Source organism: Anopheles coluzzii, chromosome 2 (genome assembly GCF_943734685.1).
Source record: "Anopheles coluzzii chromosome 2, AcolN3, whole genome shotgun sequence".
In the NCBI taxonomy this organism is placed as follows: Eukaryota; Metazoa; Arthropoda; class Insecta; order Diptera; family Culicidae; genus Anopheles; species Anopheles coluzzii.
Window position 1 is genome coordinate 34,389,260 of NC_064670.1, and position 15,380 is coordinate 34,404,639.

The 15,380-nt window shown below is 46.5% G+C and overlaps 2 protein-coding genes across 8 annotated transcripts in view; both read left to right on the forward strand.

The window, feature by feature from the left end:
- The first annotated feature begins 27 nt into the window (after window positions 1-27).
- On the forward strand, window positions 28-5,730 carry LOC120947874 (uncharacterized). Its single transcript, XM_040363679.2, has 3 exons — window positions 28-692; window positions 1,625-1,765; window positions 1,864-5,730. Exons 2-3 carry the CDS (start codon window positions 1,685-1,687, stop codon window positions 4,276-4,278), a joined length of 2,496 nt encoding a protein of 831 aa, XP_040219613.2. The 5' UTR covers window positions 28-692; window positions 1,625-1,684; the 3' UTR covers window positions 4,279-5,730.
- Window positions 5,731-5,976: 246 nt separating this feature from the next.
- Window positions 5,977-15,380, forward strand: part of LOC120953660 (histone-lysine N-methyltransferase, H3 lysine-79 specific) — a 40,897-nt gene continuing 31,493 nt past the window's right edge. For 3 of the 7 annotated variants that reach the window (XR_007452006.1, XR_007452007.1, XM_049606290.1), the window contains exons 1-2: window positions 5,981-6,200; window positions 7,852-9,456. The gene's annotated coding sequence lies outside the window, so the exon portion shown is untranslated. Of the gene's footprint in view, window positions 6,201-7,851; window positions 9,457-15,380 lie in introns of all 7 variants that reach the window. The other 4 variants (XM_040373799.2, XM_049606287.1, XM_049606288.1 and 1 more) reach the window with 4 other exon arrangements.

Consider the following 15,380-nt stretch of genomic DNA (forward strand, 5'->3'; position numbering starts at 1 on the left):
CAAACACGCACAAGCGCACAAACCAAAATAAACGCCGTTTTTTCATGCTCTCTGCCGCCGCCGCCGCCTGTTTTGCGGGTGTGGTAAACAGACAGTGCAAATTTGCTTCCACCGCCTATCCATCCTCTCCACATACACATTCACACACGCGCTGCCGTAGCCAACGTTTTGGGGTTTGTTTCAATCTGTACGTGCCTTGCCTCGGTTGGCTTCAATGGAGACGCTACCATTTTGTGCGATTTGTTTCGACTATCAAAGCAGCTTCCATTGCTGAAACGGACGGTTGGCGAGTTTGGTTGTGCTTTTTTTTTTAGTTGTTGTCACATTCAGCGTGCTATTGTAATTGGTGCATCGGGAGTAAAAAGTGGACCCCACATCGCCGTTGTGTATGCAAGTGGTGGGCGCACAGTATGAAAAGGTGGTTACTTCGAGACGGATGTAAAGACAGCGAAGAGGAGAGAAAACAACGGATGCCTTAATTTGCCCACCGGATGCTGTGTCCGCCAGAGCACGTTTTAGTTGCATTCCTTTCGGTAGAAAATTGCATCGCTGAGAATTGCATATCGGAGGGGGCGGTGCTTCGTACGTGTGATTGATGATGCTTCCTTTGCCCATGCTTCGCTGAAAACGACCCTCTGATGACTGGTTGAGCAGTGCTGAAGCGTACTCGAAGCAGACAAAATAGGATCCAGGTAAGCATTGGAGTAACTTCTAACCGGGGCGATAAGTGAGGTTCAGTGATTTTGGCGGGATACAGATTTAGAAACGAAAAAAAGGTCTACCAATGAGCTAATCTCGTGCCGTTTTCACGGTGTTGTGAACAATGTAACATAATATTTTAGTGCAAAAATTAGATTTTACTGCCCTTTGTCTGATTGAACGCAAATGCAGCGCAAAATTAACACACCAAATATCCCCCAGTAGTGTACTTTTCTGATTTGCGATGGGGAAGTTGACGAGTCATGATGACTATTTTTGTCGTCAAACAAAATTCCCCTACCGCGCGTAACTCATATCGTATGCAAAAACAAACACATCATCTTTTCCATCGAAAATACACACGCTGAAGAAGATTCTAAACGGTTCCAAATGACGCAAGCAGCAGCCGCAGCTGGACCAACGGCGTCGGTGCGCGCTCACGAGAAAGCACGTCAAACGTGGGTCGTTTTTTTCTTTCTTGCTGTTGGCCGTTGACAAACGCGACAATAATACTACGCCTTGTCGGCCACGTTTGCACGTGTTCTCATAAAGGTAGGAATGTATCGAAGGTCCTTCGAACCATTGCTTCTCCATAGAGAACACCCGTTAGGTGGAGTGGCACGAGCGCGGGTTGCTTCGTGCAACCGGGCGGCATGGCAGCTGATGGCGTGTACCGCCACTCCAAGGCCGCCAATTTGTGCGCGCCACTATACACAATGGGTGCGAGGGTAAATGGGGTGGTGGATGCTGCATGCATGTGGTGCTTTGATGGTTTATCATCTCAAATTAGTTGTGCAATAGAGTTTGGCGTCCGCTACAATACATTACTACCGTGTTCGTAATCGAAACCTCCGGAACGGGATGTTTGTTTATCTTGCGAACTAAATCGTGGCTTTGTATTTTTCTCCCTCCCACTTTACTACAGAGCAATCATCTTCATTTCATCCCATAACCATAGTAACCGAAAGTCACGCGCGTTGATACGATGGAAGACAACACCATAAGCATGTTTATGGATGTAAAGTTGGACATCCGCGAAAGGAAGCTGGAGTTTTCCCACATGAAGGTAAACAAAAAGACTTGATGCACGTGCTTCGTAAATATGTACATGATTTTAAAACATTTGAACGTTGTATTTCCATCCACACGACAACACACACACAGTCCTGGTCGCGGTACTTCGTGCGGGTCGAGGCCGTCAAATGCTTCCCGTGCTATATGCGCATCTCGTTCTTCTCCTCGCCCACCGATCTTACCACCGATCTGATCGTGCGGATCAACATTCCCGGCCTGACCGTACAGATGGCTACCTCGCGCACGAAACAGCACTCGTACGGGCTGTTCTGGAAGAACAACCGCAAACGGTGCTGCGCCTACTTCGCCCTGGAAACGCAGCTCCTGTGCGAGCGGCATCTGCGCTGGATGAAGAAATCGATCCGCAATCTGGAGCTGTACCGGCAGGAGATGATGCAGCTGCGGCGTGCCAGCCGAACGCCGATGTACGAGATACGGCAGGAGATGCAACCGCTCGACCCACTAGCCGACGGAGCGGGAGCGGCGGGAGGTGGAACCGATGCGTGTGATAATATGGGCATCTACCAGAACCTCGACAATACGCAGAACATTATGGATTTGCAGGATATACTGGGCCCATTGCCTACCGTACCGGTGGCGGTGGTGGCGGCGGCGCGGACGGACAGCAGCGCGGCGCACAACTGGTCCCGGCGCATTTCGGGCATGTCAGGCATTTACGAGGAAATTCGTGACGACCTTGCGGCCGGCAATGCATCGCGCCTATCGCGCGCATCGATCGCTTCCGGCATCTACGAGGAAATGAGGCTCGGCCCTGCCGGGGCTAGCGAGCCGATCGGGGAGGAGATTAGCACACCGCCGCCACCGTTGCCACCGCGTAAGCGTTTAAATACGAACGAAGATTTCGAAGAGCTGCAGCGTTCGTACACCGCGCCGGAAGTGGAGCTAATGAAGAAGAAGCGTCACCACTGGCTACGGTTAGAGTCAGTGTTTGGCCGCAAGCGTACCACGAGCACGAACTCTCAAGATTCGGCCAAAAAGAGCACGGGCCGGAAGGAAAGCAAAGCGGACACGAAATCTCCTACCGCCGCCGCCGGTCCATCCTCCTCCTCTGCGGTGGTGCATCGCGATAAGGTGGGCCAGTTGCGGTTGGTCGAAAATAAGCGGAACAGTTTCTCCAGTCCCGACTTAAGCCGGTTGAAGGTAAGCGATGCACCGGGCGGCGGCCGGTACGATGAGGATGGTGGGGCTGGAAATGTTTCCTGCGACAATCTGTCCGATGGCGTTGGGTCGTGCACGTCGGAGTTTTTTCTGCAGCCCGATATCGACTACATCGAGGAGGACTGTTGCTTCGGGTCGTCCGAGTACATCAATATGTCCGGTGTGTCGTTATCTTCCGAGCCACCGGCAGCGGAAGGTGACAAGAAGCAAGACCACCAGCCGGAAGGTTTCAGTACAGTTCTACCGGATATGAGGCGCTTGAACATTTCGGAGCGTGTTTTTGAAGGATTTAACGGTTCGGTAAACTCATCCACGGTGAATCTGGTTGGTTGTGTGGCAGCGATCGCTGGGAATGGTTGTGAAACGGAAAAAAGTTCCCTGCCGCAAGCATCCCTCGTGGAGCGTCATCCACCACCGATCAGAGAGTCGGAGCTAGATGGCTATCTGGAGATGGGCCCAGTCGGGACCGGGTTTAACCGGCAGAAGCTGTTGGATGACGCAGTAATCTATAGAAACAATCCACTGCCAGCGGAAGGTGCGCGATTGTGTGGTCAGCAAGAAAACGAAGAATCCATCTACATGAGCATGGGAGGGACGGAGGAGAAGCGGCTGCCGGAGCCCATTCGATCGAGTTCTACCAGCAGCAGCAGTAGTAGTAGCAGCGGCGTTAGCAGTGCAAGCGAGCAAAGCTACACCAACTCGCAGGACGGTACGGCAAAGCATCGCTGCTCGGTGGATGATAAAATTCCGTCCTACTATCCGAACGCCGATCTACCCAGAACACCGCCCACGGTGAGTGGTGGAAAGAGTAAATGTGGTGGTGCAATTGTTTGCAGCGAAAGGGATCGAATGACGACCACTCCACCCGCTGTCACCACGCTCCCACGAACGGTCCGATCGGCACAACGTGTCATGCCCGATGCAACGGTAGAAGCACACGATCGCATTCAAGCGTCGTTCCGTACACCGAAAGGAAACTGTCGGCGACTGCGTACATCACATGGCACGCGCCTTCCAACGAAGGATGCCGCTCCCCATGCGGTCGAGTGTGTGTCGAGCGGCGGTTCACCCAAGCTGTACCAAAAGTATGCAACCCTTGCACGGATCTCTTCCCCGCCGAGCAGCAAATGTATGGATGGTGGGAAACAATCGCTGGAAGCCAATGTCGAAAGCGCATGCGGATCGCCAGCTGCTCCGACGCCGGCCAGCAACACACCGGTTAGCAAGCGGTTCGGATCGCTACCACGCTTCGGTAAATTTGATCTATCGCCTTTGCGGTTGAAAATTAACAGCGTGTTGCAGCGGCACAACTCCGGCAATCTGTGATCGGTTTGAGCCGCGCAATCGGTTTGTCCCGCGTAATCATCCCACCGGGAACGTAGCTTGTGTGAAAGGTGGCACACACACACTGCACATTGCAGTGTGGAAAATGTTTGTGATTCAATGTACTTAAACTGCTCAACACGAAACAGTGCTTGTTAGTTAGCTTTAGGAGTTTTTTTTGTTCAAGGTTGCAGAGTGTTGTTTTAAAACAGCAGTTTGCTTGAGTCTTTAAGAATCTCGCTTTAGTCGTATCGCTATGCTGAAATTGTTTCCATTACACACATTTCTCACACTTTGCCTTTTACATATCTTTAGCACGATCTTACAGCAGCTATTAATGCTAGGCGAAACCCGTCGATTTTATTACGTTAGAAATAATGATATTAAATAATGAATAGTGCTATAGGGGAAAGGAAGCAGAAAAAGAGAGACAGGGAGAGAGCTTTGAAGCGCCATCACACCATTATAAGTAACATTTTAGCTAGCTAGCCCATTTATCATTTTCCATTCTCCAACGATGGTGCTTTTAATAGATATCGAAGAGAGTTGTTAGAATAAGAACGTTTTTATCTATACTGCATGGTGCGCTACAATGAGCTTGCTTTGGTGTTAGGTGCGATAAGCACATTGACTTGTGATTGTCAGCAGCATTGGCTTTGCAAAGCAATAGCGCGATTTAAAACGGGTGCGATACGAAGAGAAATACGCATATCGGAAGCGCATAATCATTAGAAGTGAAAAAAACGAGAAGAAACAAACATACAAAATAATTCATGTTCAATTTGAAACAAAAAATGAGGAAACAATTAGCCCACTGTAAGAAAGAGGAAGTCTAGCCAAACGAAAGACACGATTGTACTTGTAGGTAGATTTAAACTGTGATCATCGCCGGCCTGCAACTGCAGCCATGGGGCGATCCTCGTCTTATCCCTCCGGAACCGCATCGCAAGCAAATGTATTTCAGCAATCATCAGCGCACAGAAAGAGTGGAAGAGAAAACAAAACTGCATCTAATATGATAAGAGTGACAGCGGAATCTCGTCGTGCAATTCCTGCCCCTATATTTTAACATTTTTAACTCACACGCCGCTTGGTTGAACGCAGGAGCAGATTTTAGCAGATGAAGATTAACAAGCAGGAGACACTTGCATATCATGCCGCGGATTCATACGGTTGAAGCGCTCCAGGAAATTCAGGCTTTGCAAAGAAAGCAATGTAATTATATCGGCAATGTAATTGTGCATGAGCAAAGTGTAGTGTAGCTAATTGTGATTGTAAACCGCCGCTGCTCCGCTGCCGCCACGCAAACCGCAATCGTACCGAACAAGTACAAACAAGTCGTAAATTTTTGCCACGAAAAAGGGCTCTCCCCATGATGGTGAGGTGTGCTGTTTTTATTGTGGTGCAACATTTTCGAAGCAACGTTTTAAACAATAAAGGCAAAATTCTGCTTAGTGAAGCTGTTTTCTCTTTTTAGGGCATGCTACCATCCTGTTGAGAAAAGTCGATTGGCAAAATGGGCAATTATTTTAAATGTATCGCTTCATAAATGACCGTTTCTATTTTAGAATTTTAACGATCATTACAAAATTATTGGCTGTAGATTTGCCCCCCAACACCGGGAAAGTGATTGTCAAACGCGGTTTTATAAAATGGCGCCGCGTGGCAGCCTACGGACGATCTAACCTCCCGTAGGCCATACCTTGCCATTGGAGCTGTCACCAGTGCACGTACACCAACACCATCGACAACAGCGAGAAAGTGAAGAAGCGAACTGGACGTGCGTGTGCAGACCGCAGGCACGGTAGAATTCGATTTTCCGCGTGAAAAATCCTCCGAACTTGGCTGGTGTGGTGGAAAATCGCTTGCGGAAGCACGCCTTCGCTCCCTAATACCTCTGCCGTGTGCCAAATCGTGTGCGAAAGGTGAGCAAAATCGTGCTGAAAAATCGTACGGAGCCCCAGCCAGCTCTGTGTCGTCTGTTCCGCGCGACCAAGTGTGTGTGTGTGTGCGTGTGTGTGTGGTTCTGTGCACTGCCGCACCAACACCATCGCAACCACGCCTCGCGTTCTCTTGTCGCTGCGTGTGTGTTGCAGGGGGAAAGAAGTAGTTTTTTTATTTGGTGAAAAAAAGAGGAAGGCTCCGTGCTTCCCTCGTTGCTCCCGTTGCTCTCTACCCGCAGCAATCGTGCTTCCGATGGTCCGCTGCACTGTCGGGTTCTTGCTGGGGAACCATCATTTCCGCCATTCGGGGGCTGCGCTCTTCTTGCGGGTGTGTTGCTCGTTCTTTTGAGGTGGCTGCGGTCATACGGCTGTAGTTACGTGCGTTCGAACGAGAACCACCACGGCCTCCTCTGGTGTAGACTGTTTTTCACTAAACGTGCCCTATGTGTGGATGTGTGAGTGTGTGCGTGTGTGTGTAGGGGAAGAATTGCAGCGAACACGGACGGTTGTTTCGTTGTGTGAAGTGAACTTTATTGAAGAATATTTTACTATAGAGTTGGGTAAAATTAGAAGTGCTTCCGCTTCGCGCTGCGATAGTGCAGTGGAAAAGTGCATGCGCGTGTGTGTGTGTGTGTGTGTTTTGTCCCCCCACAGTGGTAAGATGGGGAAGATTCATACGAAAAGCTAGCACCATGTGACGACGGGGATGGATGCCACCAGCATCGCCCAGTGAAACTTGTTTTGATTTACTTCCCCACACGGGAAAAGCTACGACGCTGTGTTGGATCAAAGTTCAACGCTCTCGCGATGAACGTTGGCTTGTTGTTTGTACCGCGAGGGAATGAAAAGCCGAAATGAGATGTCTTCAATTTCACAACAACGTTTTGCTAGTTCCTCAATAATCTTATGAGATGCATTTGCATGGACGTGATTTTGTGTTGTGATTTTGAAATTGATACATTAAAATAGAAACATCTACGTGTAATTTATCGTACAATCAAACACGTTCACCTGCTTCATGGAATGGCACTGGCATAGCTTTCCAATCCGCGTTGCTTTGGCGCTTTTTAATTTGAAGGCTAATTACAAGACAAACAACAAACCACGCATGTGATGAAAAATACCTTAAAAATATCCCAATCTAATGGTTAGAAGCAAAAATTACTTAGTAAAGTAGGGACAAGAAAACCTATCTCGAGTAGTGAGATGGGCTGGCTGGTGTGAAGGGCGAGTTGGTGCGATGGGTATCAGAAACACGGGTGTCGGTGACCGCCGCTTGCGGTGTGCGTAATGTACGCGTGTGTACGCGCGAGTGTGTGTGCGTGTGTGCGTGAATGTGATGCCGTCTTTTTTTGTACGGGCAAAGGCGAGGAAAACGCGTTCCAAATGAAGAAGATACGGGGCGCGCGCGCCACCCAACGTCACACTTCTCACGTAGCCTCTTCGTCTCCTTCTTTTTGCCACCGTGTGTGTGTGTGTGTGTGTGTGTGTGTGTGTGTCGAAGATTCATATCCATTTACACAGTATGGGGCGTGCGCGCTACCGTACGTGTGTTTATGTATGTATGTGTGTGTTTATAGATTTAGGTGTGTTTATAAATTAAAGTAAAAGCCATCTTTTATCACATTTGCAGGAAGAGAAGCAGCTGCAGCAGCCCAACAAACCATAAAACCAGGGGAAAAACACTCCACGCTGATGTTGAACGCTGATTGAAGACGAAAGCGAAACCACAGTGTGCAATGTGTTGTGTAGTGTGCTGTAGTGTTTCCAGCCCACGCCAGAAGAATACTACCCGCCGCCCGCAAGACGTCGGCGCTGTTGTTCTGCGTATGTGACCATGTGCGTAGTGCGGGAAGGTAGTGAAGGTAGCACAATAAGAAAAGCAGCCCGTGCGCGCGTGTGAGATTGTGCGTAGCTACCCGCGTTGGTGTGCTCTGTGAGGGCTGAAGGGCATTGGAGTGTGTGTGTGTGTGTGTGTGTGTGTGTGTGCGAGAGAGTGGGAAGGAAAATCAAAAATCACCGTTTCACTCTCTTCCCTTGTCCGCCTTGCCTGCTGATGATAGTGTGAGCTGAAAAGGTATGGTGGAAAGCAAAAGAAAGCAGCGAAAATTGATGCGTATTTGCCGCGCATGGTCGCGCACTGGTTGTGTTGGTTGGTTTGGTTGGTGGTACGATGGTGCGGTGTGAATCGTGAACCAGCCCCAGCAGCAGCGGTGAGTTTCGTGAGTGAGACGTGATGTGACGTGATGTGTGTGTGAGGTGTGCGGAGGCTTATTCGTGCTGTTCCGTGTTGGTGGTGCGTGTTGATAACATCAGTCCACTGTCAGCAGCGCGCGCTTGTGTACACACCCGGCCCAGCCCCGTGCAAGCAAATGTCGCGTGGGAGAGAGTGAAAAAGTCACAATAGAAATACAAACACAATCCCCACTAATATCACAGTGTGCTTATGAAGTGAAGCTCATCGTAGCCTACTGGGCTTGGTTTGATTTTGCTGACCATCATCCCCATTGGTCCCCGGTGCAACAAATTGGGCGAAGAAAGCAATTAACAAAACACAGATACAACGGTGTGTGTGTGTCGCTTCTGTGTATTTTGTGGACGATATTGTTCCGATATCATTTCATAGTGTCGTTTGCGGAAGTGTCGATATGCGTTCGGGCTAGTTTCGCGCACCGCACCTCGCTAACCCGTCCGTCCCCTCCGGACGTGGCGACACTCTCCCACTTCCAAAGTCCCACGGGCGGCTGTGGTGCTTTTTATTTACATAGTGCACTGTTTTCCTCCCCGTCATGGTTGCGGTCATTGCCGACGTCATCATTAGCGGTGTTGTTGGTGTTGTTGCAGGTGGAGCAAACGACGACTCAACCGGCGGCGGATGATGCGAACGATGATGAAGCGTGTGTGTCTGCTGTGTGTATGTTTAGTTTTTCAAAAGTGAATCAGTGGTGAGCACAATCGGTGGTGAGAGAGCGTGAGAAACGGTTTTCTATCACGATGGCGATAGTGAGAAGCAATGAGAGCAAGATGCGCGCAAATGTGTGCTGCGAGACGTGTGTCTGAGTGTGTGTGTGTGAGTGTGCTCAGATGCGAGCTTTGCCTATTGCGAGCAGGGAAGGAAATGTGCATCGTGCTTCTGGGAAGGGTGTGTAAGCTGTGACAAGGGTGTGTGTGTGTTAGTGTGTGTGTGGGGGCTGCAGGAGTTGAGACGAGCGGGCGGCGATCAAAACATGATCATCGTGTAAGTGAAATTCAGTTTTCTTTTTTAATTTAATTCTGTGCGTTGTTTTGTAGGATTGTAATCAATACCGTAATGGTTATGTTTGTGATATGATTGCCTGGCGCATCGTGACGGCATTTTTAATGTTTCATCTCACGTTGATGGTGCGGAGCGAGAGCAAATCGTGAAGCACCATGATCGCGCTATTTACGTAATGATAAGCTTCCGAGTGCGGTGTAAAAATGAAAATGCCTTATAATTTTATTTTATTTTTGAATAAGACGTGCCAGAGAAGTGTATATGGCAATTTCGTATTCAGTTATATTTTTTTGTTTCATTGTTTTGTCCTCGTTGATAATACTGTGCGATAATTTGGTTGCCATTCAAACAACGTCTTCAATGGCCTGAAACCGTCCCCAACTGGTGTGCTATTTTTGCATTATGAGTATTGTTTTTGTTTTGTTTTGTGGCAGTTTGTTGCACCTCCCGAAGCGCCAAAACGATTAAATCCACGGTGCGTTGGTTGCACAGAGGGGGGTTTGCTTGTATTTTGGCTCACATGCTCAATGTGGGAGGTCATGGCTACGGCATTTTACTTATGCCAGTCCGCCCCATACGTAGGTGTCAAGGCAGAGCGCCACTGGGAGATCTCTCGTACTAGAAAAACCATCATACTTGAACCTTTTGTATAGTTATTTTTGCAACCAAATTACCATTTACTTAAGTGCTCTTATTGGATGATGTGATTAGTTTTTTTTTGTGTCTATTAGCTACATTCTTCAATTTAAAATATGACTCAAATCTATGCTTAATATCCCACATTTTTCTGTTTTTTTATATGCTGGTAATAGAAAAGTTTATTTCTAAATTGCACATGGGGTATGTGAGCAGTATTAAACAATTTTAAAAATATATATACATATTTATGAAAATTATTGATGGGGCTAACTTTTTAATTTTTATTGTGTGATTATCGAAAATTCCCCCAATTCATGATATTGGCCATATTTTATCTGAGATGATATTTATAATTGCAACCGTGACGCCATAATAGCAACGTTATCATATCACGTTGACCCGAGCAGAAACGCCTCCCCGACAGTAGTCCTTCCGTTACGTAATAGACTATTTTTGAAGCAACCTCATTCACTGATAAAACCAGCGATGTGTTGCGATAAGGCAGCGCGCGATTGGAGGAGCTGGTGCTACGTACTGTGAATGATTTTGACAAACCCAACCCAACGAATAGCTGTGACGATTGCATCAAACGAAATTCTCACCCACTCCCCCTTCAAGTGCTTATCACTACAAGGGTAACCTTCTACTCCCGGTGTTTTGACCTCTGCCATCAAGGAAACATGCTTTTGGTTAGCACCACATTGCCAATGATCATGCGAGCGAGACATACACACACACACACACAAGTCAATCGATGCTAATCGATAAGCGAACGACGCATGATGTAACGATGGGCAGAGGGGGGTTGTGTAGCAATGGTAGTTAAAAATAGTGCTCACATGCTATATTCACGTTAATTATGTCGTCAAATCGATAATGAAACACGACGGTGTGCTGCCCCGTTGGGTGTGTGTGATTGTGTGTGCGTGTGCTTGGGTGTAGTACGTTTTGGGAGGAAATGCCGTTCCGGTTTGGAGAAACGGTTCCAAGTAAAACAAAAAAAGTAAAAAGCAAAAACAACCCTGGACTAGCTAAAATAAGCATCTAGGTCACTGTTATGGAGCTTCCTCTCCCTTGGATCGCGTTTTCCGATGTGGCTTTTCGTTCACGAATTTATGGTATCGATTCAGAGAAGCTTTGGTAAATTTCCTGCCGTTCCGTTGGCCGGGTTTAGTGTTCCTGTGCTTTAATGTTTTATTATTATAACTGCCCATCCATGCCCTGTGTTCCCTGTGTTTTGTGATCGCCAATAAACAGCGGCAAAACCGGATTCGGTTAGCCTGATAATGGTAAACTTAAATGTTTTATGATGTATGTCCCTGCAGGCTGCTAATGGTGCAGCGGATTTCGGATGGCGTTTGTTTATTTATTCAAACACGCTGAATGCATTAATTAGCCAGCCGGTGGCTGCTTGCGGTGATTTCATCGCATAGAGAGTGAATCGTTTTTTTATTGTTCGTTCTAGTTTCGTTGAATAAAATCATAAAATTAAATATATTAATTTATAATTGGTTGAATAAGTCATTAAATCGCGAAGCACTAACGGAAACAAACATTCGTTGGGAGTAGTATAAACTATACATAGAGACTTGATGTATTTAGAATATTTTGTGTATTACAGGGATTCCCAAGTCACTTTCGAACGTGCACATCATTATTCTTCGCCTTCAAGATGTTTTTCTACAACTGTCAAATAGTGTATTTGTTTCATAATTTGAGTTTTCAGCTTACAGTTTTTTACACACACAGCTTTACACATCTAACTCTGATACTTTTTTGTGGGACAGACAAATTTCATCCAGAATAGCGTACTTAGTATTTCAAACTCGTTCAATAATATTTAAAACAATCTTTCTTATTATTTCATTTTTGTATGAATATTTTCATTATGTTTGGGAATATTTTCTGTTAATCCTGCGGGCCAGGGGTGGTCTCTTGGTATATTTGTCAAATTGCACTACTTAACAGCAGCATGTCTGTTGCGAGTTCGAGCCACATATCGACCGTTGTCTCCAGCTGTGTGTTATTTAATACAGGCATTTTTGAGTCAATGTAGAATTTTAACAACATTTTTCATTACTTGCGAGATGTTTTTCAACAGCTGTCAAATGTCGTATTTGCATCACAATAATTTATCAGTTCTTCCACATGATTTTCAACACATCTCAAGCTGTATTGAGTTTGACAGTTCTTTGTGATGTGTTGAAAATCATGTGTAAGAACTGAAACTTTATTGTGATGCAAATACAGTGTATGAGAGCTGTTGAAAACCATGTAAATCTCGAAATTTCTCATACAGAAATGCTTTCTCATAATGATTTTTGACGTATGAAATGTGGTGTAACGTATAGTGTACATGTTTCTAAAAATTATATGTTTTCCTAGGATTACAACTCCTTGGTTTCAGTTCGAATAGCCTAATATTTCACGTTAATAATGTTAATTTTAACATTTATTATTAAGTTTAACATTTATTTAAACTATTTTCCTGTAGGATGAGAATTGGCGATCTGTTCGGGATGAATTAAAAATAGCCCACCAAATTCATTGGGTGTGTCCGTGCCTGTTGTTATGGAGTCACACCGATTGCATCGCGTGAGGTCGATAGCAAATGTTGATGACCTGTGGCTGCGTTTCTAAGTTGTTTTTGATGTCTCACCGTCTTAAGCCGTAATTTTGTTTTCCGTTTTTTTTGGTGGGCCGTTATAAACATAATTGTTATCTAGCAGCCGGCTGAATGGGTGTGGTGGGCGTGTTATGACGACCGTTGTCAACTCTACACTGGTGCCGTCTTACAGTACCGAAGGGGGGAGACTGATTCGAATGTTTAAGTTCGCGTTGTTTACATTAAAATTGAATTATAAAAAATGATTCAAGATGAATTTAACAATTAAGTGGTAAACATACAAAAAAGTATACTTTTTCCTAAATCTTTCTATTTAATAATGTCGTATTACTTAATTTTATCTATTTTGTAAGAAAATCTTACCTTTTTTGGTTTTACAATACGGCTTCCTATCGATTCGTTGGTTCGGTCTAGCGATGCATGTAAAAAAATATTTTAAATCCAATTCACCTCCCGCCTCCCTCCCATCCACATCCACCCCCACCCCCTCCTGCTCCGTTCTCTTTGACCATGTTTCGTGGCCGTGGTTGGAGGCCATTTGACGTTGGTGGGATATGTAAAAACAAACACATACGAAAACAGGAGCATACAAACCCCCCTCCACACACACACACACACACACATACAGGCGAGCGCGATGCATGGCTATGTGAGAGCATAGCGAGAGCTCTCTAGCGAGCTAGTTGGCGTGCGTGGTGCTGCGTGTGTGGTGTAAGCGCGCGTGGTGGTGTGTGCCCATGATCCACCGCGTGAGCGCATGGTGGGAAACGAAAATAAAACATGCTCGATCGATTTTGCCAACCCAGCAGCACTGAGTGAGACCGTGTTTTATGCTGAACGCTGCTCTTGCTGCGAGAGGGACAGAGGGACGGCCCCCGTCCGTACACACGCTCGCTGTCTTTATCTTTCCCCACCGTCCCTTAGTCTAGCCCTGCACAGCACAGACGCGTGCTTTTGTTAGGGCGAAAGAGGGGAAAGGCAGTCGCGCAGTAATCGCGACGGGGGAGCAGCACACTATTTCCGTACAGCGAGAGCGAGAGCGAAATGTGTTCCGTTTTCTATCTATTCCTCGATGCGTCCTACTCGCGCACCATCTATTGGACTAGTAGTGCGGTGGAGCGGTCTGCTGTACGGTGAGTGGGTTTTGTGGCGATGGATTGAAATTCAAGTACATCTTCTTCCACCGCAAGCAACGCCAACATGCCTGCCTGCCTGCCGGGTGCCCTTTCGAGCAGTGCTGCCGCCCAACGGTACAGTTTGGCTCGAATGCACTAACACACACACATACTCTCACTGCTTGAAGGCAAGCGCAGCGCAAATAGCCCTGTGTGCTGTTGTGTAGTACCTTCCGGGAGGTGTAGTGGAGGTGTATCTGCACACTAGCGGCATTTGAGGGCTGTAAATGGAGGGGGAGAGAGTGGCGGGGTACATCTCTGTACCTTTCGTAATAGGCACTGCCACCGCTCCATTCGGTGGACGAAGAGGAGCTGCCAGCAAGCCAGCAGCATTACCGTGTGTCTAGTGGGGAGAGCATCTTGAGCTGTTGTGGCACACTCGGACGGAGTGCTGGCGCTGTCTTCTGCAGTTTTACACACACACACTTCCGTGCAGTTTTGTCTCTGTTCCACATAATGATGGGGGGAGAGGTAGGACACTTTGGATTTAACTATTAACTAGTTTTTCCAGTGCTCGCTGCACGAGCGCAGACACACACACACAGATGGGGACGCACATACCAACGCGAAGAGTGAGGAGAGTTCCTTCAACTTTCAAAGTCGCCACCGTCAGCAAAAGACGGCCACGCGACCGAGGTGGGGCAGGGAAATAGAGGAAGGGATGATGTGTTGATTTTTGTTTCGCTATGCGATGCACTTTATGCTGCTTTTTATGGTGTGTTGTATGGTTTGAAGTGGAATCTTGCCGCAATGGGGTTATGATATTTCATCGAACCCCGAACGCGAGCGTGTTGTGTGGACAGTTGTGTGTTCCAATAATGTTCTAGCCAAGCGGGTTAACCAGAATGGCTAATGGAGGTTGGCAACAATGCAAGGGGACTTTCGTTCTATTTGTGGGGCTAGTTTTTTCATTATATTTGACACAATAATCGTTCTTGGAAAGAGTCAAAGTTAGTTTTGTATGGGATCGGCTAGCAATGAGTAATGGTACAACTATTAACATCATGTTTTAATGTATGGCAATGAAACTTTTGGTACATTTGACTTAAAAAGTTGATAGAAATCGTTTAATCGAATTAATCATTGTTTAGCCAAATTTATTTATCGAATTGAACCAGAATTAAAAGGTCTTGTTCGATGTGTTAAATTGATGTGTTCCCGAATGTACCAGGAAAACCTCAAATACTAAACTAAATTCATGCAAACAGTTAGTGGGGCCCTTCACAATTCTAGTCAGTTTTTTGTATCGAGTTTGACAGTTGGAGACTGAAATCATGTAAACACTCCATACAAAACCACACAACAAACTAGCCTGCAATTTTCAGTCTAGGTTATTCTAGCCTCAAAGCTAGAATTAGATTCGTGTACCTGCTCGAAAACGCGGTGTTGTTTACATTTACCCCAAGGTGCATTAAAGAGATCACGTGGTGGAGCATGTTTTTTTTAAACCAAATATTAATATCACT

What these genes read in the sequence shown, in the direction of transcription:
- LOC120947874 (XM_040363679.2), top strand. Translation starts at nt 1,685, where the DNA reads ATGGAAGACAACACCATAAGCATGTTTATGGATGTAAAGTTGGACATC. An exon ending in TGGAGTTTTCCCACATGAAG is followed by an intron (nt 1,766 to 1,863) that starts GTAAACAAAAAG and finishes ACACACACACAG; the next exon opens with TCCTGGTCGCGGTACTTCGT.